General features: G+C 43.1%; 1 protein-coding gene across 1 annotated transcript in view; it reads right to left on the bottom strand.

Annotated features, from left to right (window-relative positions):
- CACNA1S (calcium voltage-gated channel subunit alpha1 S) overlaps nucleotides 1-21,591 on the bottom strand; it is a 676,496-nt gene that overhangs the window by 317,685 nt on the left and 337,220 nt on the right. Inside the window, exons 22-24 of the mRNA XM_075263101.1 lie at nucleotides 17,205-17,312; nucleotides 8,283-8,335; nucleotides 6,998-7,144 (exon numbers count right to left, since the gene is read on the bottom strand). Coding sequence (XP_075119202.1) covers nucleotides 6,998-7,144; nucleotides 8,283-8,335; nucleotides 17,205-17,312 — 308 coding nt within the window. The remainder of the gene's footprint in view (nucleotides 1-6,997; nucleotides 7,145-8,282; nucleotides 8,336-17,204; nucleotides 17,313-21,591) is intronic.

Here is a 21,591-nt window from a genome sequence, read left to right as displayed (position 1 = left end):
ATCCCTCTTCCTTTATAGATTGTAAGCCCTTGTGGGCAGGGCCCTCTACCCCACTGTGCCAGTTGGTCACTGTTAGTATTATATTTTTTTTGTATATTTTGTGTACTGTATGTAAACTCACAAATGTAAAGCACCATGGAATTAATGGTGCTATATAAATCTATCTATCTATCTATCTATCTATCTATCTATCTATCTATCTATCTATCTAAAACTCAAATCAAATCATCTACTCTATACAAATCCACAGTTCCTGTGCGATTTGGGTGAAATTTGGCACGCCCCTTCTCCACCCACAGGAGCAGAATACTGCGCACGTTACATCTCGCTAGAGACGCCCCGTCATGCGATTGGGGCCCCTTAATTTCGGCCCTATACATATAATGAGGAAATGTGAAAGTGCTGAGGGGAAAAAAACTGTTGTGATTAACAGGGACAAATTATAGCGACAGTGCCAAAGAGTCACAGCTAAAGGGGCCGCAGCACCACACAAACATTTCACAAACACCATATAAACATCACACAGACATCACACATACAGAAACCCACAAGCAGAACACCACACAAATGCCACAACACACCACACAAATACCAGACCACTCTAGACACACACAACACCAACACCACAACACAAATACCACACACACACACACGCACGGACTACAAATGCATGCAAAGACACTCAGATGGATACACACATGCACAACTACCGCACGCACAGCCACTTGCTTTGTGCACGCAGAAACACAAGGATCACACGTATACATATACACGGACCAAACACATGCATGCACACACGCATACATACACATGGATCACACGTGTTCACACACACACAAATACACACACGCACGTGCACACACACGCATACATATACACTGACCACACACGTATACATACACATGGATCACACGCATGCACACACACACATACAGGCACGCACACTCACATATACATGGACTAAACACGTGCATGCACACCCACATACATACACATGGATTAGACGCATGCACACACACACATACACGCACACATACATGCATACATATACACAGACCACACACATGCATGCACACACGCATATATGCACATGGATCACACGTGTGCACACACTCGTACATACGCATACATATACATGGACCATGCACACCCACATACATACACATGGATCACACGCACATGCCCACACACACGCATACATATACACTGACTATGCACACACGCATACATACACATGGATCAGACACATGTACATGCACGCATGCACTGACAAAACATGTCTGGTATCTTTAGTGGCTGCTTGCACACTGCAGTATTTTTCACAGGCCTCTGGGCCATGGTTTTGGCGCTCCATAGACTTCTTTGTGCATAAAGCTGTGAATTTTGCAGGCTCCATAGAAGTATATGGAGATGTAGAATCCACGATCCGGAGACTGTAGTGTTACAGCAGTGTGCAAGCAGCCTTACTGAGCAGCAATATTGGTTAGGCGAAAACTACTTCATAGTAAGATTGGCATTATTGCTTACTATACAGGGAGTTTTCATTACTGAAGCACTTTAATAGATAGTTGTGTAACTGGAAACCAATTTTACTCTTTTGTCCATGAACTACTTATAAATTACACTAAAGGGAGGGGAAAAGGGCTGCTATTAATGTTGTTAATTCGGTGTAAATCAGTGGCATAACTAGGAATGGCTGGGCCCCATGGCAAACTTTTGACATGGGCCCCCCCGACGCTGAAGACCCTGACCAACCCGCCAACATTCCTGTGCACACTATTATACCCCATAGTGCCCACTGCACACAGTATTATACCCCATAGTGGGCGCTGCCAGGATTGGTAAGTAAATAGGGCCTGTTACCGCCTGGAGTAACCCCAGCCAGTAACGGCCTATCAAAAAAAAAAAAAAAAAAACGCAGCGCTAGAAGGTGTCGCTGGGCCCCCTAATGTCCCGGACCCTGAGGCAGCCGCTACTGCTGCTACCCCGGTAGTTACACCCCTGGTGTAAATGTTTTATATGTTTGTGTAAGGTGCATAAATTTTAATTTTTGATAAAAAATAGTTAAAAAAATAGTTGTAATAGTTTATACTACATAATATGTATTGAATATATAAAATCAATAAAAATGTTGAAATGAAAAAGAAAGCTGTTCACATCGATGTTACGACAAATTAGTAAAATACAAAAATTTAAATTGGAAAAAAAGATTTACTGTAGCGCTCTCAAAATGTCAATTTTAGTTTGGCACTGAAAGTTTTACTTTAGCTAGCATATATATATTTTCTGCAAGCAAAGCCTCAGGTATTCTACTAGTCTATATATAAAACTCAAAATCTGTAGTAGCCCGTTGTATGCAAATCCACATTTCTTGCCTGATTTGGATTAAATTTGGCATGCCCCCTCTCCACCCACAGGAGCAGAATACTGAGCATGCTACATCTCACTAGCGTCCCCCCCGTCATGAGATTGGGGCCCCCGAAGTTAGGCCCTATACATATAATGGGGAAAAGTGAAAGTGCTGAGGGGAAAACAACAGTTGTGACTGACAAGGACGGATTATAGCGATGGTGCCAAAGAGTCGCTGCTAATGGGGCTGCACCACCACACACAACACACAAACATTTCACAAACACCATATAAAAATCACACAGACATCAAATATACACCAGACCACTCTAGAGACACACAACACAAACACCACCCCATAAATACCACATGCACACAACACACACATGCATGGACAACACACTCGGATGGCCACTACGCACACAGACGAACAGAGCACATGCGTACTCACATACAACCGCACACGTGAACACTTGCACTGTACATGCACAAACACATGGATCACATGTGCACTTACACGCATACATATACACGGACCACACACGTGCATGCACACACTCATACATACACAAGGATCACACGTGCGCACACACACACACACACACACTGCCAAAACACGTCTGGTATCCTTAGTGGCTGCTTGCACACTACAGTATTTTTCATGGGCCTCCGGGCCATGGATTTGGCATTCCCAGAGACTTCTTTGTGCACAAAGCTAGAAGTCTATGGAGCTGTAGAATCCACGGCCCGGAGACTAGTGAAAAATACTGTAGTGTGCAAGCAGCCTTGCTGAGCAGCAATATTGGTCAGGCGAAAACTGTCTCATAGTAAAATTAGTATAAGGAAAACGTTTGTTTTTGTACCATGTTATCCAGTGGGTAGGAAATATAAAAAACAAAAAACTTGAGTCTTCAGTAGTTAATACCTTTTTGAATGGCTAACTAATAATGATGATGACAGATGACAAGCTTTTGAAGCTCTCAGCTTCTTCCTCAGGTAAATTTAAAAACAATTTCTGAAGGATGCATATTTATGTACAGAGGAACACATAGGAATAGAATTTTAGGAGGGAGGGTGGAAGAAGGTTATTGGTACATACAAGTAAACAATTCATCAGTTCAAAATGTTCTTATCAGTTCAAAGAGTCATTTTTTATGGCTGTCTCAGTTCAGTGATTTCTGTAGGATGCCATGAACCCATGTGACAGATTCATCCCTTTCTGTGGAGTGTTAAACAAGGTCATCAGCTTGTACTCATAAATCCTTCTCCCTTTCCTTGATTTAAAATTCCCTCTTAAAACCAAAATTTTCATGCCATTGGTGATATTATGATCTTCATTGCAGAAATGTTTTGGCACGGGAAGGTCCTTTTTTGTTTTCTAATTGTATGACGTTGTGAGTTCACCCGCATTCTAAGCTTCTGACCAGTCTCTCAAACATACAGATTTTCAGTGGAACACTTGGTGCATATTATTAAATACACTACATTAGGTGTGTCACAGGTGAAGGTACCTGGGATTTTATATTCCCTGTTAGAATTTGGTATCTTTATCTTGTCGGTGGTCATGATGTGAGGGCACGTTTTGCACCTTTTCTGTCCGCATGGAAATGATCCTGTGTTAGTTGGAGGTGACAGTGAGCTGCTAATCACCATATTCCTGAGATTTGATGGCTGTCTATAGCACAGGAGAGGGGGGTCTGGAAATATGGATTTTAAACGGTCGTCTTTATGCAGTAGTGGATGTAATTTGCGTGTGATTCCTCTCAACATCTCCAGGTGTGGGTTAAATGTGATGACCAGGGACACCTACCGTATTTTTCGGACCATAAGACGCACTGGACTATAAGACACACCTAGGTTTTAGAGGAGGAAAATAAATTTTGAAGCACAAAATGGTACAATATTTAATATATAGGAGTTGTAGATTTGCAACAGCTGCAAGGCCACATTGACAGGTAACCCTGCAGCTGTACGAGGATGCATAGAGCATTTTTTTGCGGGGTCAGATGTACTTTTTAGTTATACCATTTTGGGGAATGTCTATTGCTTAGATCACCTTTTATTTAAATCAGAGGCAAAACGTGAAAAAAAACCTCGCAGGTTTAGCACTTTTGATTTTGACGTTCACCGTACAGGAAAAGTACTATTTTTTTCGGATAGAAGGATCAGCATCACTTGGAGGTTTAGTTAATACATAACTTTTAATTCATCCAAAAAAAATTAAAAATAGCCAAAGACAGCAAATTCAACAAAAACAAAAAAGTGATCCATAACAAGTAGGAAAAAAATGTGCAATTAAAAGCACAATGTCTGACGCGTTTTGGGTCCCTAGGGACCCTTATTCATAGCAAGACCTGAGGTCCACCCCCCCCCGGGGACTTGAACCTGCAATCATTTGATTGCAAGTCCCATAGACGGCAACACACGTGCATTGCCGTCTATGGGAGATTCTATACATTACTATGGCGGATGGTCATGGACCAGCCGCAATAGTAATATAGTAGTGACAGGCCTGGGAGCGTTCAGTAGGCTCCCGGCTGTCACCACAACAGGTCGGTTCCTACGATATCGCCACGCAGGAGCCGGCCTGCAACTTTACAGGTATGGGGCTGGTGGGGACCGGCCCCAGGGGTATTTTACACTTTGGGGGGGAAGGGGGGGTTACGTTTTTATGCCCGCAATTAGAATGCATTCTAATTGCGGGCATTAGCTGCGGGCCTCTGCGTATAGCGGAAACCCGGTTGCTATGGCAGCCACTCTGCAGCAGAGTGTCCGCCATTACAAACCCGGCATCCGCTGTAATGGAATGATGGATGCTGGGGACAGTTTTAGATGCTGACAGAGGAGCCGGTGTCTGCGGCATCCTACACTCCTGTCCTGCAGGAAGCCAGCAGCGGCAGCAGTGTGGCGATGCTGCAATTCCGCTCTGCTCCTCCACATTCGGACTATAAGGCGCACCCTCATTTTCCCCAAAAATTTTGGGGAAAAAAAGTGCGTCTTATAGTCCGAAAAATAAGATAATTGTTTTCCTGTTTGGTATTGTATTTTAATAACTACGATCTTGGTATTCTGGTGGTCCTGGTGATTTGGTTTTCAATTGTTCTTGGTAACCCTGCCTTGTGCCCCTGGTAGTCACATATAACCCACACCTGGATTTAAGAGGGAATTTTAAATCAAGGAAAGAGAGAAGGATTTATAAGCTGATGACCTTGTTTAACACTCTCCAAAAAGGGATGAATCTGTCACAAAAATCACTGAACTGTGACAGCCATAAAAGACGACTCTTTGAACTGATAAGAACATTGTGAACTGATGAATTGTTTACTTGTATATATCAATAACCTTCTTCCACCCTCCCTCCTAAAATTCTATTCCTATGTGTCCCTCTGTACATAAATAGGTATCCTTCAAAAATTGTTAAATTTACCTGAGGAAGAAGCTGAGAGTTTCGAAAGCTTGTAATCTGCCATCATCATTATTAGTTAGCCAGTAAAAAAGGTATCATCTACTGAAGACTCTCAAGTTTTTTGTTTTTTATATTTTTCATAGTAAGATTGTCATTATTGCTTACTATACAGGGAACTTTCACCACTGAAGCACCACTGATAGTTGTTTAACTGTAAACCAATTTTACTCTTTGAAATTGAAATAGATTGCTCCGGGTGGAGGGGGGAAGGGTTGCACTATGTTGTTAATTGGGTGTAAATGTTTTATATGTTTGTGTAAGGTGCATAAATTTTAATATTTGATAATTAGTTCAAAAATTATATCTTCAATGTTGGCGCATGAACATATATATAATGAAATAATTATAAAAAATACTGTACATAACTGGACATATCCAGTGTACAAAAAAAAGGTAAGGATGGACACATCTATTGGATACAAATTAGAGATGAGCAAACACTAAAATGTCCGAGGTTCGAAATCCGATTCAAACAGCCGCACACTGTTCGACTGTTCGAACGGATTTCGAACCCCATTATAGTCTATGGGGGGAAATGCTAGTTTCAGGGGTACGAAAAATTCAATAAAATTATACTTACCAAGTCCACGAGTGACAGTTGGGCTGGATTCTCCTTCAAGTCTTCTCCCGGGGCAGCGTCCCAGCGGCTTCTTCCGGCTGGAATTCACTCTGCCTAGGCATCGGGGCTTAGGCAGAGCCGACTGCGCATGCACGGTCATGCGCGGACATGCGCAGTCAGCTCTGCCCAGCCCAACGCCTGAGCAGAGCTGACTGCGCATGCAAGGGCATGCCCACCATGCGCAGTCAGCTCTGCCTAGGCCGGATGCCTAGGCAGAGTGAATTCCAGCTGGAAGATGCCGCGGGGATGCTGCCCCGGGAGAAGACTTCTTAAAGGTAAGAGAAGAACCAGCGTTGAATGGCAGAATGTATAGCATTCTGCCAATCAACGCTGGTTCTGCATCGAACCTTAAACTTTGAACAGCTAGTAGTGTTCGATCGAGTACAAGTATTTCGAATACCGTAGTATTCAATCGAACAACTACTCGATCGAACACTACTCGCTCACTTCTAATACAGATGTATATGCATAATGTGTGCTGTAAAATGTGGTGTTTATTGTGTGATATAGTCATGGAAACAGTCTAGATATTTCAATATAGGGAAATACTTTTGACTACATACTGGGGCCAGCCCTCAAAGGTGGAGATTGTAAAAAGAGACATCATTCCAGAGAGTACATTATCAAAATGGAAATCGCTGTGCATCCAAATCCTTGGTTTCAATTCCAGCTGAGATGGGTCTCCATCTTTAGCATCGATAAAATAACCCCTAGGGATGAAAAAGCCAATGTTAAAATATATTAGTAGAAGTACAGATAAAGAAAAATTTCTTCCTATGTGATGGGGAAAAAAAACACATTAAGGTTGAGTGCACACCACTGTTGGATGTCCATTCTGATAGCGCCCATTCAAAAAAAAAAAAAAAAAAAAAAAAAGGACACTTATCATAACAGACATTAATGGACACTAACTGATGTTAATGTGTCCATTTTTTTAACTGATCCATTTAATGCACCAGTTAAAAAAAACTGACACATTAGCATCAGTTTGTATCAGTTGGTGTCTATTTTTATACTTTCCCTTTTTTGCACAGGAAAAAAACGGATAGTGATAATGCACAATATAACAGACGCCTGTCCGTTACTGTCCATTACCCATAGAATTTAATGTTAAAGGGGCTCTATCATTCGGAAAAGTCATTTTTAACTAAGCACATCCTTGCATAGCCTTTAGAAATGCTATTTCACACGTACCTTTTGTATGTAAATTGCTTCAGTGGTTTTTGAATGAAGCCCGTTTTTATTCATATGCTAATTAGCTTCCAGCCAGCACAGGAAGTTTCCAGCAGCACTCCTCTCTCTTCTATTCTCTCCTATCTGTGTGTGCAAGCAGGAAGCCATCATCAGTAGCAGCAGCCTGTGCTGTACACATACATAGGAAAGAATAGGCAGAGGGTGCACGATGAGACTTCCGGGGTGCACCGAGAGGCTAATTAGCATATGAATAAAAACGGGCTCATTCAAAAACCACTGAGGCGATTTACATACAAAAGGTAGGTGTGGAATAGCCTTTCTAAAGGCTATGCAAGGATGTGTTTAGTTAAAAATTACTTTTTCCAATGATAGACATATAGAAGATGCTTTTCATGACACAAAAGTCTTGCATGCAGGATTTTTTGTCTGCAAAAAATAACGGACATGTGATGAAATTGGTGTAAACAGACACTAATGAACCAAATGACACTAATGAAATCGCTTTGAAGTCAATGGAACTTTTAATGGATTTGTGACGGTTCTGCTAGTGTCCATTGCTAAAATCTTGTAACAGACAAAAGCAATGGACACTAATTATGGTCACCAGCTGTAATGTGAATGACCCCTAAGAAATCAATAATGTACTGGGCTTACCTGCACTCTTCTGGTGTAACCTTTGTTTTATCAGTACAGCTGTAGAATTTTCCCTAAAGGTAAAAGAACATAGAATATAGTCAAACACTTTACTGTTAAACAAAAAAATTAAATATTTAAATCAGGTTACAGAATTCTAGTCATTCAGGCAGGGATTTACTTTTTAGGGTAAGTTCACACAGGGTTTTTTTGCCAGGATTTTGAGGCCGTATCCGCCTTAAAATCCTGACCAAAAAGACGGCTCCCATTGATTTCAATGGGAGCCGGTCAGTTCTCTTTTCCAGGAGCCGTTTCCTTCGTCACCCGGAAAAAAGTAACATGCTCATTCTTCAGGCCGTTTCGCCTCGCGATTCGGCCTGAAGAAACTCCCTCCTCAAGACTAGGCCCATTCATTGGGCCTAATCTGGAGCGGAGTGCGCGACTGGATGCTGGTGCAGTGCCCGGCATTAATTCACGGATACCTGTTTTTTTGTTTTTTCCGCCTCAGGTTCCGGACCAAAAAATCCCCTGTGTGAACCCGGCCTTAGAGCTAGCAGTTTCACTGCTTTTCTGTTGTGATTTTGCCTCTTTCCATATACAGTCCTATGAAAAACTTTGGGCACCCCTATTAATCTTAATCATTTTTAGTTCTAAATATTTTGGTATTTGCAACAGCCATTTCAGTTTGATATATCTAATAACTGATGGACACAGTAATATTTCAGGATTGAAATGAGGTTTATTGTACTAACAGAAAATGCGCAATATGCATTAAACCAAAATTTGACTGGTGCAAAAGTATGAGCACCTCAACAGAAAAGTGACATTGGGGGCGGAGCCTGACCGCGCATGGAGAAGGACGCTCGGAGCTAGAGCTCCTTCGATTCGGGCCCATTACACCTCGTTTAGCCTCTTTATAGCAACCCCAGATGGGCAAAACTAACAGGGATCGGTCCCTGGAGGGCCCGAGCACACCCAGGGTCTCCAAACAAGGCGACATGCAGAAGTTCCTGCGGAAAAAAACACTTACCCCTCCGGCGAGTACTCACAAGATGGCGCCGGCTTGCAGGCACGACGGTGAGTTCCTGGAGGATTCGGAGGAGGACGGCACTCCTGATACAGACGGCGGAGATAGTGGGATTGTCAGCGTGTCCAAACTCTTTTTACAGAAAGCTTTGACCAAAGCTCTAGACAAAGCTGTGTCTGAGATCAAGACTGAAATACAATCTGTTGGACAACGGGTGCAGGCCTTAGAAGAAGCATATTCGGCGGTAAGATCGCACTCTGATATTATTGCAGACCAATTTCAAAAGCATAAGGACATGATAGACAAGGCTTTATTATTAGTTGAAGATCAGGAAAACCGTTCCAGACGTAAAAATATAAGGATAAAAGGCCTCCCTGAGTCTGTTTTAGCAGAGGACTTGCCCAAAATGGCGGACGATGTTTTTACAAATTTGCTGGGGAGAGAGAGGGCCCAGGGGATTGTGATAGAGCGCATTCATAGAGCCCTCAGGGCCAAGCCCAAACAAGGAGAACCACCGAGAGACATTATATGTGGCTTGCTGTCATTTGTGGACACTGCGGCATTATTATCTGCAGCCAGAGTGAAAGACCAGATACTTTATGAAGGTGCAGAGATTTCTCTATATCAGGATGTAGCCCCCTCCATTTTGGGCAAACGTAGGATGCTGAGACCGCTACTGGAGGTTCTTAGAGCGGGTAATATACCATACGCGTGGTTGTACCCGTTTGGACTTTCTATCACGCTCCGGGGCAGATGCATTACAGTCCACACGCCGGAAGACCTTGACCCGCTTTGGCATGTACTAGATATCGACCCACTACCTATTCAGTCATGGTTACCTACTGCTGATATGGATCAGCTTCCAGACCTTCCTCCGTTATCCACGTGGTCTGGATCAACAGCCAAGTCGCCGAGAATGAGAAAAGCGCTTTCAAAATCGAAACAAGTTACGTCTTGATATGGACTCTCTGGTCTCAGGTTTATTTTCTCAAACTACGTGCCTTCTTTCTTATAATTACCTGGTTTGTTATGTGCATTGCAGGACATTCTAGAATATTACTCATGGTTCCGGACTGTCATGCACTTTTCTATGCTATGGTTTAGAGCTTTATTACTTAGCTACTTCAATATCATTATGATTTGCTCTTTTTCTACCCTATTTTGTATTGTACTTCATATTGCCATCTGTTGTATTTGTGGCTCTTTTGCCCATGAGCCTGTTCTGAGACGAGGTGTTTTGGGCTGGATACCGATCAGGAATATACTCCTACCCCCACCTCATAGTTCACCGATTTGTGTTTATTGATACCGCTGATCCCTCGGTCTGTCCTGGTTCTCACTTTCTTGGTTCCTCTCTTTTGGCCCTTGAGGTGTAGAACTAGGACACCCCTTGGAATCGCAAGCTCCCTTCCTGACCCCCAACCCTCCTTGCCCCTCCGTACCTTTAGCCTCTTCTTACCCCCCCCCTCCCCCCCCTGTGGGTACACATTGACTTCTTTATCCATTGGGGATTTTCGTCTGGTACGTCCTCATTACAGTTTTGTCTTATTTGTGATTAAGCTTCTCCACTGTCCTTTAGAGGATGTCCCCCCGGCTAGGACCGAGTCTTCTCCCACGCAGCTTATAATTACTTCATTCAATGTGAAAGGTCTCCACTCGCCAAATAAGAGACATTGGGTTATGAATCTGTCTAAAAAGCTTGGAGCTGATATATTGATTCTTCAGGAAACTCACTACTCCCAAAATAGCATTCCGAAACCCCCTAAATCGCTATATTCCCAGTGGTTCTATTCTAATAGCTTGGTTTCTAATTCTAGAGGAGTGGCTATCGCCGTTAAGAACTCCTGTCCTTTTATTGTTGCAAGCCAACTCACAGACCCAGATGGCAGATACCTCTTTCTTAAGGGCTTTCTTCACGTCCGTAAGGTCACATTAGCTACATTTTATGCTCCGAACAAGAACCAAATCCAGTGGTTATATGATGCTATTCAGAACCTTTCGACTTTCTCGGAAGTTGAAATAATCCTGGGTGGCGACATGAATGTGGCTTTAGATCCCTTCATGGATACGTCAACCTGTAAGTCAGCTATTTCCCAGAAAGCACTGCGGAAACTTCACATTGCCTTGCAGGATGCTCAGTTGATTGATACCTGGAGGTTGGTGAACCCCAAGGTGAGAGACTACTCCTTTTTCTCCACTCCGCATAATTCCCACCAGAGGTTAGATTATGTTTTTTGCTCCACATCCTCTGCATCCCGGGTGGTCAAGTCGACCATAGGTTGTATTAGTGTGTCTGACCACGCCCCTGTCACTACCACCATTGCTTTTCCAGACCTTCCTTCCAGACAATGGACGTGGAGGCTTAATGAGTCCTTGTTAGATGATGCAAACATAACGAAACAAGTAGCGGACTCATTATCTGAATTTTTTAAAATGAATGATACTCCTGATGTGAGTTCCCCAATCCTCTGGGAATCCCATAAATGCTTCATTCGGGGAGTGCTTATATCGAAGGCTTCAGCCAAGAAAAAAGCTAGGCAGAAAGAGATTGATTCCTTGTTGGCCCAAATATCGGCCTTAGAAAGGATACACAAGCAACAAGCGTTGAAGAATGTTCACGCTGAGCTGCTAGTTCTAAGGGAGAAGTTAAAAAAGGCATTGAATGAGACAGCTATGAAGAGTTTTTTATATTCTAAACTCAGAATTTATACACACGGCGACAAAGGCGGACGCCTTATGTCTGCCATGCTTAAAAAAGAGAAAGAAAAAACTCATATCGCTGCAATAAAAACTGCCTCGGGTGCTCTTGAGAGAGACGCTAAACGCATATCGGAGGCCTTTCGCGAATTTTATAACAATCTTTACAATTTAGACTCTAACGACACAGCCTCTCATACTCCAGATAGTAGTCAAGCGCTCACAAACTTTTTTAGTTCAATCTCACTTCCCAAGATACCCGAATCTGAACATTCTCAGCTACTTGCAGAGGTTTCGTCGGCTGAAGTCCTTAAAGTCATAAATTCATTCCCAATTGGGAAAGCCCCGGGACCAGATGGCCTTCCATTGTTGTATTATAGAAAGTTCTCAGAGCAATTACTACCTTATATCACTAAATTTTGCAACTCTCTCCTACAGGGACAGTCTATGCCACGGCAAACGCAGGAGGCACATGTTATCCTCATCGCCAAGGAAGGAAAAGACCCGCAGGAATGTGGCAGTTATCGCCCGATATCTTTGTTGAACCTGGACCTCAAAATCTGGTCAAAACTCCTGGCGATGAGGATGAGATCTCTACTCCCAGGCGTGCTATGCGACGAACAATCGGGCTTCGTCGCGCATAGAGAAGGTAAAGACAATACTATTCGACTTTTGCATGCGATGTCCATAGCTAGAAGAGAAAACACCCCGTTATTACTGCTTAGTGTAGACGCCGAGAAGGCATTCGACAGGGTGAGCTGGAGTTTTATGGAAGCTACTCTCCTGTCGTTTGGCTTCCCGGCCAAGTTTGTCAAAGCCATTTTTACATTGTACGAGCAGCCGCATGCTAGACTGCGGACGAATGGTGTGTTGTCAGATTATTTTTCCATCTCAAACGGCACTCGTCAAGGCTGCCCGTTATCACCATCTTTATTCGTTCTCACCCTGGAGGTGTTACTGCAAGCTGTGAGGCAGAATGATAGGATTCGTGGCTTTTGTGCTGGGGATGCATCGCTCCAAGCTGTAGCTTTCGCAGACGATATATTGTTCTGTATATCTAACCCAAAGTCAGGCCTACCTGAATTGCTAAAAATTATTCACATGTATGGACAGCTCTCGAATTACAAGATGAATGTCTCTAAGTCTGAGATCTTAAATGTGTCTTTGAACAAAGCAGAAGCTGATAGATTGGCCAGTACCTCCCCCTTTACCTGGAAGGCTGATACTATTAAGTATTTAGGAGTTCACCTTCCAGCCAATCCCAGAAACGTTTATTGATATAACCATCTCCCTCTTTTGTCCAATATCAAAAAGCTGTTAAGGGAATATGATCTTCCCATGATCTCTTGGATAGGCCGCAGGAACCTCTTACAGACGTACATAGTCCCTAAAATATTATATACTCTCCAAATGCTTCCTGTTTATGTCCCACCCGAATTCTTTACCTGTTTACACAGACTTTTCTCTTCTTATCTATGGAAAGGGAGAAAACCTAGATTGCCTTATTCTTTTTTGACTAGAGATAAGCGAGATGGTGGACTGAGTCTGCCGGATGTACTACAGAGCGATACAATTGTCCAGATGGATGGCCTACACCTATCCGTCAAAATGCCCCTCACTGACGACTCTAGAGAGTATTAACCACGGCCCTCGCATGTTATATTGGTTATGGTTGTCAGAACGCAGAGATCTCGCGAAGACAGATGTGGATATTCTCTTGAAGGGCCCAGCAGAGACTTGGTGTCTCTATAAAGAAAGACTGGGAGGTGGAACCTCCATTTGTACGCCGGCTAGTTTACTCCCAAACCTCACCTCCTCTTGCAGGTTTCAGACGCCTCAGTGGTGGATGAGGCTCCGCAATTGGAAAGTATCAGATCTAATACAAAATGGCTCTCCGCTCTCTCAGGAGGAATTACAAGCCAAGCTATCTGTACCACATTTCACCTTCTTGGATTATGCTCATTTTGTTCATGTTGTAAATACCGCTCGGAAGCAGGTACATCTTTCGAGATCACCCACTAATTTTGAGAAAAACCTGACAAGTAAACTAGACTCCAGTAGAAAGATATCGATGTGCAAGATGTTTTTATTGCAGCAGGAATGCCCTTCCAAGCCCACTTACTTGAGCTCCTGGGAACTGGAACTTGGAACTGCATTCACAGATCAAGAATCTGAATTTATCTTGATGCACTCCCACGGTTTCTCTAGGTGCGTGAGGTTGCAAGAGTCACACTTTAAGGTTGTATCGAGGTGGTACAGAACACCCCAGTGGCTGTTTCACAGACAGCTCTCAGAGTCAGATGTGTGTTGGAGATGTAAGAAGGCCCCAGGGTCGATGCTGCACATATGGTGGGGATGTGAAATTATACAAAAGTATTGGTGTGACATCTTGGAACAAATCTCTGTTATCACGAACAGCAAACACGCCTTCAGTCCGGCAGAAGTACTCTTAGCCAAACCCTCTCTTGAGTACATTCCCTCTAAGAAAAATTTGACCACACACTTACTGGAAGCTGCTAAATCCCTTATACCGCTACATTGGTTACAAGATTCTCCCCCTACTGTAAAAGCCTGGAAGGAAAAAGTATATCAAATAGCTAGGTTCGAGGAGCTAATCAGTTGGAAGGAGAGAACTCACGATAAATACTTGTGGACCTGGTCCCCTTGGTGGTCTTCTTCTACCTGATTCATGTCAATGGTTGCCCTATGACTCCCCCCCCCCCCCCTCCTTATACCCCCCCACCCCCCCTGTTACCCCCTCCATCTACTGACTCTACACCCACTTTTTTGAGATCAGTTGATATAAGATTGGCTCACAAACATCTTTATACTTCCCCACGTTTTCCATCGTTGGTTGGGTTATGTTACGGGTTTCTTTATGTTTATTTTCTTTTATTTCCTTACAAATTATTTACAGACTTTACCTCTTTAGGTATTGCGCTATGACTACATTGTGCAATCTTTTTTTTTTTTTGATTTTGTATTAGAGTACATATGTGGTGAACATTTCTTCTTTGTAAAATGTTGTAAAAAATCTTAATAAAATGAGAATTAAAAAAAAAAAAAAAAAAAAAAAAAGAAAAGTGACATTAATATTTAGTACATCCTCCTTTTGCAAAGATAACAGCCTCTAGTCGCTTCCTGTAGCTTTTAATCAGTTCCTGGATAAAGGTATTTTGGACAAACAATTCAAGTTCAGTTAAGTTAGATAGTCGCCGAGCATGGACAGCCCGCTTCAAATCATCCCACAGATGTTCAATGATATTCAGGTCTGGGGACTGGGATGGCCATTCCAGAACATTGTAATTGTTCCTCTGCATGAATGCCTGAGGATTTGGAGCGATGTTTTGGATCATTGTATTGCTGAAATATCCATCCCCGGCGTAACTTCAACTTCGTCACTGATTCTTGAACATTATTCTCAAGAATCTGCTGATACTGAGTGGAATCCATGCGACCCTCAACTTTAACAAGATTCCCGATGCCGGCATTGGCCACACAGCCCCAAAGCATGATGGAACCTCCACCAAATTTTACAGTGGGTAGCATGTGTTTTTCTTGGAATGCTGTTTCTTTTTGGACGCCATGCATAACGCCTTTTTTTTATAACCAAACAACTCAATTTTTGTTTCTAAAATGAAGCTGCCTTGTCCAAATGTGCTTTTTCATACCTCAGGCAACTCTATTTGTGGCGTACGTGCAGAAACGGCTTCTTTCTCATCACTCTCCCATACAGCTTCTATTTGTGCAAAGTGCGCTGTATAGTTGACCGATGCACAGTGACACCATCTGCAGCAAGATGATGCTGCAGCTCTTTGGAGGTGGTCTGTGGATTGTCCTTGACTGTTCTCACCATTCTTCTTCTCTGCCTTTCTGATATTTTTCTTGGCCTGCCACTTCTGGGCTTAACAAGAACTGTCCCTGTGGTCTTCCATTTCCTTACTATGTTCCTCACAGTGGAAAATGACAGGTTAAATCTCTGAGACAACGTTTTGTATCCTTCTCCTGAACAACTATGTTGAACAATCTTTGTTTTCAGATCATTTGAGAGTGGGCTGTCCATGTTCGGCGACCATCAAACTTAACTGAACTTGAATTGTTTTGTAGAAAGAAATGGTACAAAATACCTTCATCCAGGATCCAGGAACTGATTAAAAGCTACAGGAAGCGACTAGAGGCTGTTATCTTTGCAAAAGGAGGATGTACTAAATATTAATGTCACTTTTCTGTTGAGGTGCCCATATTTTTGCACCGGTCAAATTTTGGTTTAATGCATATTGCGCATTTTCTGTTAGTACAATAAACCTCATTTCAATCCTGAAATATTACTGTGTCCATCAGTTATTAGATATATCAAACTGAAATGGCTATTGCAAACACCAAAATATTTAGAACTAAAAATGATTAAGATTAATAGGGGTGCCCAAACTTTTTCATAGGACTGTAAGAGTATCCAATTGAATATATAATATATATATAAATATTCAATTGGATACTCTGCAACATGACCCATAGCCGGTGGGGTTGAATTCCGTGCCTCCTCCGTCCTGAGATTCATGGGATTCTACAGAACCTCCCTACAACTGAGCAAGGAAAGATCCATGAGTAAGTGGGCTGCATTTTTTCTTTTTGTTTTGCGTCTTTCCATATAAGGTTTAGGGAAAAATGCTGAATTTCTGCAGGCAAAATTAACATGCTGCATATTTCAATGTTTTTTTTTTTTTTCTGCAACGTGTGGATAGAATGAAATCTCATTCATTTTCTGGGTAGTATGCTGAGTTCTATAGGAAATGGCGGGGAAATGGCGCTTGGGCATGCACAGTAGTGCTCAGAACGGGATGTTACTGCGCATGCCCGGGATTTCAAAGCGCAGGAGCAAGACTGGATGAAGGATGGAGGCGCGCAAGCAACGGATGGGGAGTGAAAGAGGTATGACGCAGGGGGGTGCTCGCTGGCCCTGAGGAAAGCACAGGGTCCTTGGTGAACATCATTAGCATATCGGTTTTACCGATATTTAAGAAAAACGGGGAGGGGGTCTTTTGACTAGTGGCAGCACCTGAATAACATTTTTTAAAGGCTATTAGGCATATCAGTATCTCAAAACAAATTTTGGCCATGATAGAGCCCCTATAAGGAAAAAACCTAACATGCCTATAAAGCAGCGATATGTAAGCGATTACATTAAAATGTTAGGTAATAAGTGTTCTTAAATTTCTTACCTTAAACAGCTGAACACCAATGCAGGAAAACATAAACTGGAGAAGCGTTGTTACCAGGACAATATTCCCAATAGTTTTAATTGCTACAAACACACACTGGACTACATGCTGTTGAAAGGTAAAGGAAATTGAACATGTAAATTTAACTGAGAAAAAGATTTAACTATTATAATGATGCAAAAGAAAAAAATGATCTCACTTAATGAATAATTTATGAAAAACTGCAATATTTTCAGTAACCCTAGTATATTTTCCCACAGTCTATCGGTTACACCAAATATGACATACGGTGCCCTAAATTGCACAGTGGCAGGCTAACTTTAAGCATGAACAGTGAATGTGCGAGTGGTAGCATTTGAGTTTTTCTATTATCTTCTAAATCACAGTGAGTCATAAACAGAGTCTTGATCGACAGTGCCTGCCAGTCAATGGAGCAATTCCATAACTAATATCTCTTCTCGTTGTCCTTTGCAAACTGTTACTGTTATTAGCTTCCTAATATTCTAATATTGGTGTGGAGAGCAATCCTCACTGTTTTAGTTCTACACCCTGGACCACTACCAACCTCCATGCTGCAACTACACTGTCAGGGTAAGTTCATGCGGCAATTTTTGGTGGCCGCCTCAGGTTCCGGACCAAAGCCGGTGCACTGCACCGGCATCCAGCCGCGCACTCTGCTCTGGATTAAGCCCAATGAATGAGAATCTCGCTGATTTCAATGGGAGCCGTCTTTTTATTCAGGATTTTGAAGCAGACATGGCCTCAAAATCCTGACCAAAAAACTACGTATGAACTTACCCTCACTGGGCCCAAGTGTGTGTGGCTGCCACTGTCTGCTAAAAGAAGCTACAAATACTGGGATAAGTGTGTCCAGGGTCGGTGTCAGAACCCGGCAAAACTGGGTGAGTGGCGAGGCCCCAAGCTCCTGAGGGAACCCACTGGGCTGCCGGGTGCTGACTACTTAGGGCTGCCATTAATACACCTTTTACTTTTAACTAGATCAGGGTTTGCTTCTCAGCACAGGTGTGCAATGATGTCTCCGCCTGTGCTAAGACAGATGTCCAGTGCATAGGCAGGGAGGAGGCAGTATCACTGCTCATCAGAATTGCAGGTAAGTGAGTAGAACTTTTTTTTTATTACTATTTCTGGGTATTTTAATAGTATAAGGGGTCGCTAGTAGAGATGAGCGAACACCGTTTGATTGAATAGGTATTCGATTGAATATCAGGCCGTTCGAGGGATTTGATTCCAATCGAATACCATGCGGAAAAACGCAGTAAAAATTTGCATCCCCTCCCACCTTCCCTGGTGCGTTTTTTGCACCAATAACTGTGCAGGGGAGGTGGGACAGGAACTACGACAACGTAGGCATTGAAAAAAAAATTGAAAAAACCCATTGGCTGCCGAAAACACGTGACCTCGGATTTATAAGAATAGCGGCCGCCATCTTTGTTTCATTTTGCGGCTTGCAGACGTAGGGACAGTCGTGCTGCTGAGGGCTAGCTTCAGCTAGGCAAGGAAAAGCTGAAGAGAAACAACAGCTCTTTTCAGAGCTATACTGCAGGGAGAGGAGTCGAGCTTTCCATGGGGTGTGTCCCCCAAACACCTAACAGGGATACAGAGCAATTCAGTCCAGCTAGATATGCTCAACCCAGCTTTCCACAGGGTGTCCCCCCAAACACCTAACAGTGATACAGAGCAATTCAGTCCAGTTATATACACTCAACCTAGCTTTCCACTGTGTGTCCCCCCAAAAAATAACAGGGGTACAGAGCAATTAGGTCCAGCTATATACGCTCAACCTAGCTTTCCACGGGGTGTCCCCCCAAACACCTAACAGTGATACAGAGCAATTCAGTCTGGCTAGATACACTCAACCCAGCTTTCCATGGGATGTCTCTCCAAACACCTAACAGGGATACAGAGCAATTCAGTCCAGCTACCGTAGATACACTCAACCCAGCTTTCCACAGGGTGTCCTCCCAAACACCTAACAGGGATGCAGAGCAATTAGGTCCAGCTATGTACACTCAATCCAGATATCCATGGTGTGTGCCCCCAAAACCTAAGTGGGACACACAGAAATTCAGTCAGGCTATGTACGCTCAATCCAGATATCCACAGTGTGTACCCCCAAAATCTAATTGGGATACACAGAAATTCAGTCAGGCTATATACGCTCAATCCAGTTTTTCATGGAGGTGAGCAGGAAAAGGGGCAGATGAGGGTGAATTCCACAAAGTGTCAGAGGCAGATATTGAGGTGTCAAGGATGGCGGTCTGGACTGCATTTTTTTTTTCCCCAAGATGGCGCCGCATTGAGTGGCTGCCTCGATACAGAGCTCCAAGCTGAGAGCAACATTTATCTTTCCTTTTCACTCTTTTTGTCTGTATCTTCAAGAATCCTCTACTCAAGCAACCTAGCACTATGAATTAGCAACTATAAAACGAATGGAAGACCCTTTGGAGTATTTTTTTTTTTCCTTTTGTTTCCATTGTTAAAGCATGGACAAGACTCAAGACCTGGAATTTCCTGTGTGCACATGTGCCTGTTACCATCCCCCCACGAGCTAAGGACAGAATTGCCACCATGAGGTAGAGAAGACTGGAGAAGAAACCTGCATGGAAGTGTGGACTTCTTCTTTCAAGGAGATGATTTTTGGCATCTGTTGCTGATGTGTGAAGATGCCTACAGCTGACTGGTATTTATTTCTATTAATGTGGACACGTGGAACTCTGTTACAGCCTGGGAACCTACCATCACCCACCTACCCCACGAGTTTATGGAAGCTTGGCAAGAAGCAGCAACCTGCCTAACTGGATGGCTTCAGACTTCTTTGGGCAGTAGAACACAGTGGTAAGAAGAAAGGAGGAGGCTTGTGATGAAGGACATTTGGGGCATTTTTTGTAGTCAAGGAACAATAGTGCTGATGCAAGATACCGAACTATCAGCTGTGAGCATGAGATCTCACTACCTATCAAAGGAACTACGACATGTTATCGTGATTAGAGATGAGTGAACAGTAAAGTATTCGATGTTCGTTATTCGTTTCGAATAGCCGCTCAATATTCGACTATTCGAACCCCATTATAGTCTATGGGAGAAAATGCTTTGTTTCAGGGGATCCCACCATTCGACTCAGGAGGGTCACAAAGTTCACTATCACACCTCAGCAAATGATGCCAACACCTCTGCAATGCAACTGGGACAGCAGGGGAAGCATGCCTGGGGGCATCTAACAAGCCCAAATCACGGTTTTACCCCAACATCACAGCCTATCAACTACACACTTCCCACACTCAAAAAAAACTATCAAAGTGGGAAAATACGTGGAAACCTTCTTTACTCCGCAAATGGATGGACACAAACCCAAATTTAAGCTCGACAAACATTAACAAGCCCTTTAAATCACATTCCCCATGACAACCACAGATGGAATAGGCAATGGGAAATCCATCAGTACCCACCCTGAACTGTCATTGTGTGTGTGTGTGTGTGTGTGTGTGTGTGTGTGTGTGTGTGTGTGATGTGGTAAGACCTTCCAAAATTCATTTTTCTAGCCCTTAACATGAGCCCTTCCAAAATAAGTCACAGGCCTTTAAGTTGAGCTACCAGCAGAGATTGAGGCCCTTTAGGTGACTTGAGCCTTTTATCTGCAGAGTTTTAGGCCCTTTAACTTAGTTGAGCCTTTAAATAGCAGAGATTTAGATTTTAGAGCCTTTAAAATACAGTGATTTTGGCCCTTTGCATGAGTAGAGCCTTTAAAAAGCAGTGTTTTTGGCCCTTGGAATGAGTAGAGCCTTTAAAATACACTGCTTTTGGCCCTTGGCGTGAGTAGAGCCTTTAAAAAGCAGTGTTTTGGCCCTTGGAGTGAGTAGAGCCTTTCAAATACAGTGCTTTTGGCCCTTGGAGTGAGTAGAGCCTTTAAAATACAGTGCTTTTGGCCCTTGGAGTGAGTAGAGCCTTTAGAAAGCAGTGTTTTTGGCCCTTCGAGTGAGTAGAGCTTTTAAAAAGCAGTGTTTTTGGCCCTTGGAGTGAGTAGAGCCTTTTAAATACAGTGCTTTTGGCCCTTGGCATGAGTACTGCCTTTAAAAAGCAGTGTTTTTGGCCCTTGGAGTGAGTAGAGCCTTTAAAATACAGTGCTTTTGGCCCTTGGCGTCAGTAGAGCCTTGCACCAGCAGTGTTTTTGGCCCTTGGAGTGAGTAGAGCCTTTAAAAAGCAGTGGTTTTGGCTCTTGGAGTGAGTAGAGCCTTTAAAATACAGTGCTTTTGGCCCTTGGAGTGAGCAGAGCCTTTAAAAAGCAGTGTTTTGGCCCTTGGGGTGACTAGAGCCATGCAGCAGCAGTTTCATTTTTTTGGCCTTTGGGGTGACTAGAGCCATGCAGCAG

Source organism: Leptodactylus fuscus, chromosome 2 (assembly GCF_031893055.1).
Source record: "Leptodactylus fuscus isolate aLepFus1 chromosome 2, aLepFus1.hap2, whole genome shotgun sequence".
In the NCBI taxonomy this organism is placed as follows: Eukaryota; Metazoa; Chordata; class Amphibia; order Anura; family Leptodactylidae; genus Leptodactylus; species Leptodactylus fuscus.
The sequence above is the reverse complement of the archived record's forward strand: the minus strand, read 5'-3'. Positions and strand labels throughout refer to the sequence as shown.